Source organism: Lathamus discolor, chromosome 1, assembly GCF_037157495.1.
Source record: "Lathamus discolor isolate bLatDis1 chromosome 1, bLatDis1.hap1, whole genome shotgun sequence".
NCBI lineage: Eukaryota > Metazoa > Chordata > Aves > Psittaciformes > Psittacidae > Lathamus > Lathamus discolor.
In genome coordinates, this window is record NC_088884.1 from 78,754,065 (window position 1) to 78,760,064 (window position 6,000).

General features: G+C 42.8%; 1 protein-coding gene across 1 annotated transcript in view; it reads left to right on the forward strand.

The window, feature by feature from the left end:
* The window catches only part of TMTC1 (transmembrane O-mannosyltransferase targeting cadherins 1), a 149,392-nt gene extending 143,746 nt beyond the window's left edge, over positions 1-5,646 (forward strand). Inside the window, exon 20 of the mRNA XM_065682077.1 lies at positions 510-5,646. Coding sequence (XP_065538149.1) covers positions 510-650 — 141 coding nt within the window. The 3' untranslated portion in view covers positions 651-5,646. The remainder of the gene's footprint in view (positions 1-509) is intronic.
* The last annotated feature ends 354 nt before the right edge of the window (positions 5,647-6,000 follow it).

A 6,000-nucleotide genomic window follows, 5' to 3' on the forward strand; every position in this document is an offset into this window, starting at 1 on the left:
GGCTGCAAGGAGCAACCTGCCCATCTCTAAAGCTTTCCTGCTTCAGTTGTTTACCTACCTTAGAGAAAAGTCACCGTGAGTTGACTTTTAAGATTCCTCTCTATGGAATTAACTTAATAAAGATGTCTAATGCAGAATACTGGCATGAAATTATGGAAATAGACAGCCTGCCCTGTGATTGCTTATCTTTTTGAATACTTTAGCATATCATTATGATTTAGGTCTTAAGGAGTCACACTGTATGATATCCTCAGGCTATCCTGTTGCTGAGTGAAATTAACTCTTCTGGTACAATATAACAGACAAATGTAAATCCACTGTGTGTTTGACCAAATTTAGGCTAATGGCACTCTGTGACCCATTTCATAACAAAGAAGTATTCCTGTTACCTAACAATATCAGGTTTTATAAATTCTTTTTCCTGTGTATTATGGTCTTCACCATTCCCAAGGAATTAACTTTCTATGTCAGGGAATGTGAATGAAATCTGCCACTCATTTTCTTTGTAGGGGAGCTACATCACCGCCCGCGGCTACTATGAGAAAGCCTTACAGCTGGTTCCAAACAGCAAGTTGCTGAAGGAGAATCTGGCCAAACTGGATCGCTTGGAGAAACGGTTTCAGGAAGTCCAGGAGAAAGACCAAACATAGCATTCAGTCACCAATGGAACGAAGCTCATGCCCCTTGGAGAAGAGTATGGTGGAAGCCTATTCTTAAAGTGATTCTGAAGGAACTTTGATAGGACTCAGACTTACGGAAGGCAGATTTTGAATGCATGCTTACGTTTGACCAAAGTTACAGGAGACACTTGGCTCCTCTGGGACATGCTGGAGAATGAATGAAAACCTTCCTTTGATCAAGATTTTTGTTTAGGCTGGACCCATTTTAAGCACACAGGGAGTGTGGGTGGGACATGTACCTTCAATATCTTGGTTATCACTAGGGAAACCATGGAGAAAAGGCACTCATCCATCGCAGCAGGGGTGAAGTAGCGCCTCTTGTTATTCAACATAGGCTCAGATTTTTCACATAAAGTACCACTAATAGGCTTCATTGCAAGTGCTGCCAGGTCCTTTTGAGCCAGGAAAAATGGTCATAATGGTCACATAAAAAGGTGTCAATGGGTTAATGCTGAGGAAGTGGTAGCCACTTGTACAGCTCTAAATGTGACTTGAAAATTATTCTAAAGGAAGGGAAAACAGTATCTAAATACCACCCTAGAAGGATGATTCTACAAGTAGGACAAATGAACCTTTGAGGGAAAACCTCACCTGAATGTGTTACAAGATAGTCATGTTGTGCTAATCAGGTTTGACAATGTTGTCAAATATATGGCTTTACCCTTTTCCCTCTCCCTCCAGGCCAAATAATTATTACTCTGAAAAAAAATAGAAGCATCCAAAGGCAATAGGAAGCTCTAGGATTACTTGTCCTCCTGTCCAGTCCCCAGTAAATAAACCCAACCGTTCTGATCCATATAGGAGGTAAAGTAAAGCCACAGAGAATGAGGGAAGATTTCTAAGGCCTGGAAAGGTACTAAGGAGGCTTTTTTTATGGGTATGCAGGGACAAAGCCCATTTATCATGGTGATAAAACCGACAAAATGCTATGTCAAAGTGTTCTCACCCCTTCCCCCGAAAGATGCAGAAAATGACCTATAGCTGATCAGTCATAAATCTATATTTTTGAATACTGAAGTGGGAGAACAAAATCTCTTCAGAATTGGGGCTTTTATTTTTGAGCTTTATTTATTTAACTTATAATAATCAAATAATTAATATATTTTCTCTTTTTATACAAATTGGGCAGTATCCTTCACAGCTGGCCACATGGCTGGGTGTTGTGACTCGCATTGTCTGAAGCTGGAAAAATGCAGTACCATCAAGGTGTGCTTGAATAATTCCCTCTAATGATGTTTCTAAAGCAAATGGCTGCAGAGCACATTGGGCCGTACTGTCACTGCAATAACAGCGCTTCTGCTGCTTCCACCAGGGTTTGTGGCCAGTTCCTATAAAAGAACATGCCAGGGTTTGACACTATTAGTAAATGACAGTTCACATTAGGTATGTGATTCCTTGATACACACCCGCCAGGAAAAACCTGTGTGCCACGTGGCACCTGGCTTTAGTTGGCGCTGGCCGTGGCACCTTGGCAAGCTCCAGATTCGCTCAGTGTGATGGGACAGCCATGTGCTGCTGACTCCACTGGCTTCATGTAGAAAACGCTGTGTCTAGCCAGTGCTGATGGTCAAATTATTGGCAAATTATTAACATGACCCCACCTGCATTTGGAGCTTAGAGGGAGCCCAGACTGGTGCAAACGTCTGCCCTGCCAGGGCTGGGTGCCCACTGAGATGAGGCTGGACTTGGGAGGTACAGATCCACACTGGCCAAGGAGACCAGCCAGTGCCTACAGCTAGGCAGAGGTGAGAGGGAGAGAGCACTGGTGGGGGAAAGGTGGTGACACATGTTTCTGGGCTCTCTCCCTTTGAGGAGAAGCTGGGACCAAAATAAGCAAGTCTTTTGCTGGTGAATTTTCCCTTCTTCCCCACAGGCCAAATACACTACTCTGCTTTCTGGAGCCAAGGTCAGGTTTAGGGTCCTGGGTCTGGGTCAGCAACCGCTGTCATTTCACATGACTTTCATGGCCACAGGCTTGCTGACCTGACATTTCTGCAGGTCCCCAGTGCAGGTGCTGCACTGGGGACCTGTTGGATGCCATGCATGGAGTAGCTTTGCATAGCCCTGCTGCTGCCAGGACGTCTGGGAAGAGATGGGGTCATGCCAGCAGAATCCCATGGGATGGGGAAACCAAAGCTTAAATGGCCTCTGAGAGCAGTCAGTTCCCCACCATGCACTGCAGGGTTGTAGATGGTGCAAAAGTGGGGTATTCAGAGGTACCTACACCTTAGAGCTCTCTGCCTCTCCCCAGGGTGAGCCTGCCTTCACCAAAGCTCCCCGTGCCTAGGCTGTTTGGCTGCCTGCAGTACCACTGCATGGCATCGAGTCTGGGGGCTGGCAGAGTGGTGTTAGGTGCAGCCTGGGACAGTGGTCCCATGCAAAGCCCCCAGCGGAGGAGGCATCTGCAGAGTGCTGTGACAGCTACCTAAAACATGGGGATAGGGGCAGGAGGAGATGCCTCTCATTTAAAAATGTGTATCAGCTATAACCTTTGCTTCATAAAGATATATTAAATAAATACTATATATTCTACAAGCCCCACAGCAGTGTGGCTTTAAATCATGGCCGATGAAAAGTATTTTTTCATATATAGAAGAAGTTGTATTTTTTATAGCAATGCTTTGTGAGGAGAAAGACTTGGGTTTGTGTTTTTAACTTTGGTTTAAATCTTAGTTTGTTTTCCCTGAGCGACCTGATAGAAATGATTGTCTCGCTCTTGTCCTAGAAGAACCACCTTGACCTCCTAAAACTGGTGCATGTGTAAAAGTGTAATATAGCTTTGGGTGCCTCCCTCCCAGATCCTGGAGAAGGATTACCATTTTTGCAACACTGTCTTACTTGCAGAATAACATAGAAAGATAGACTATAGATAGATAGAGAGACTATCCTCCCAGTGAAGGAGGTGGTTTGGTTGGAAGGCATCACGTATGTTCGTCCGCTCACCTGAATTAGGCAGGTAACGTATCTATGGAGTTCAATCCCAGTTGAACCTAATTATGTTTATATGCAGAAAGGCCGACTCTGCACATTTTGGACTTGGTTTATGGTAGTTATGGAGAGAAGAGGGCTCAGTAATGAGCCCTGCTTTCCTGAACCAGCACTTTATACCCCATCTATGCAGGATGATGGTCTGCAAACTGACAGCATTTTTGGAGGACGACTCAGACCATGAGCTACCAAAGCAGTTAAACACTTGTGAAGTTCTGAGCTGACTCTCTGTCTCATTGGCGTTCATGCTGAAATGCTGTGTTTGTTCAGGACATTAATCGTGTGAAAGGTTTGTTGCAGGTGAAGAAGAATGGAATATGGTATGAAATGCGTTGCCTCCACCAAAATAGCATGCTATTGTGGAAGATAAATTGAGTGTCTTACTTTGTGATAACTGGATATTATCTTAATTAATCATAGGCAATGTCCTCTTCCCCTAGCATTGCACAGCTTCTAAAATAATGAGTTATAAATACATTGTTTTCTGCCAAGTCCAGCACTCAGCATGGTTAGCAGAGATTGCAAATTAATAAATGGCTGAAGCTCTACCTGGTGGGGGAGAGTTCACTTTCTCTGCAAGTTGTATTTGCTAAACCTCAGTGCTCACCAATATTAAAGTGGAGAATTAACGTAAAGCTGGTTAGACAGGACTCTTGTGTACTCACTGTGCATTTTAATCCTAAATGAAAACTGTAATAATTGTGTTGCTTTTTCCTTTCCCCATGAACAACATTTCCAGCTGACGGATTTTGTTTTACTTTATTGCTTATTTAAAGTCCAGCATACTTTGTTTCCATTCCTTTTCCACCCCTGGGATAAATAATGCGGTGGGGGCATTTTCTCTCTCTTATAGACTCCTTGGACTTAGATTTTCCTATAAATGTGCAGGCAACTCATTTTGGCCAAATAGTAAGTGAATGCAGCAGTGGAAACAGCCTTCATTCCGGAGATCTCAACAAGAACGGGGTGCATGCACATGGGTGGAAGAAGTCTAAGTAAAAAAAAATCCAAAATTAAGAGCCTAACTTGCAGGGGAGGCTGGGCACCCCTAGAATTATGCCAAAGCTATGAAAGCTCAGCAGTTACAGAAACCAGGCCAGACATGGTGTACGATATTTGCTGAAAGAACATAATTGTCATTCTAATTTTAGTAATTAGGCAATTCAGAATATACTTGTATGATCTTTTGCCCCACTTGTCTTCCAGCTCAGTGTAGCGATATATGCTTAAGTCTCCTCAATCTGTATGTGATTAAGTTGACCAAGTGCTCAATTTCCATCTTCCTATATATGCAATTATGCACAATCTTTGGAAGAAATTAGCCCTTGGAGGGTTAATTTTTTTCCCAGCCATCAGTTTCTTGCAACAGTTTCTAAATGCACCATTGTGCTTTCACGTACATTTAAACCCAGCAGCAAAAAAAGAAAAAAAGAAAAAGAAATAAAAAAGCGCTTGGCATTCACTAGTGATTCAATGTGGCAAAGTTGCTTCAGGTAATCTCGATGCCTTTGTGCGAAACTTCATTGCCATGTTTGTACTGACTTGCTGAAAAACTATTTCTGCTGGAAAATACCCCCAGTGGTATCCTCTGTAAAAGTTATGGCTTCTACAACTCTATTACTGTCAAAATCTCTGCCTGAAGTGGATGTCACGCTGCGTGTTTCTCTCTTGCAGGAGTTGTTTGCATTGGCTGTTGTTCATATGGTTCTCATTTCTGTATCTGTTTCTTTTAATCAGTCGTGCATACCTTTAAAATAACCCAACAAAACAAGAAAACAGCCCGTGGAATAGAGATCTTTTTAAACTAAATTTGCACAGCAGCAGCCGGATGTATGTCAGTGATACAAGAATTTGCAAAGTCTTTGCTTTTTTCACCATGGGATTTATGGCTACATTTCACATAAAGGAGTTACGCTCAAAGACTTTGCAAAGCAAAATGTATGTAAATGTCTATTTTATATAAAAAGTAGAAAAGTGAGTGCTGTGTCTGGTTTTGTTCTCTTGGCTGTGGGGCCAGTGTTCCTTAGGACCAACCATAAACAAGTTCTTCTGGAGGTGGAAAGGCCAGTTTCCACTGCCCAAGGAATCCCAGTTATTGGTCATGGAGGAGCAACTATGCAGCCCATGTATTTGTGTCTGGCCATATGAAAATACTGGAGCAGGCATTTTTTGGAGCCTGAGCATAAGAAAGGATGAGGGCTGGTGCTTACTGGACATGTTATACTGACACAAGATCTTCATGTCAGGCTTTATGCATCTGTGGGGAATGTATCAAATAAGTCTACAGGGTGGAAAGAGAAAAATAGAACAGAAATTAAAAAGAAACTCATTT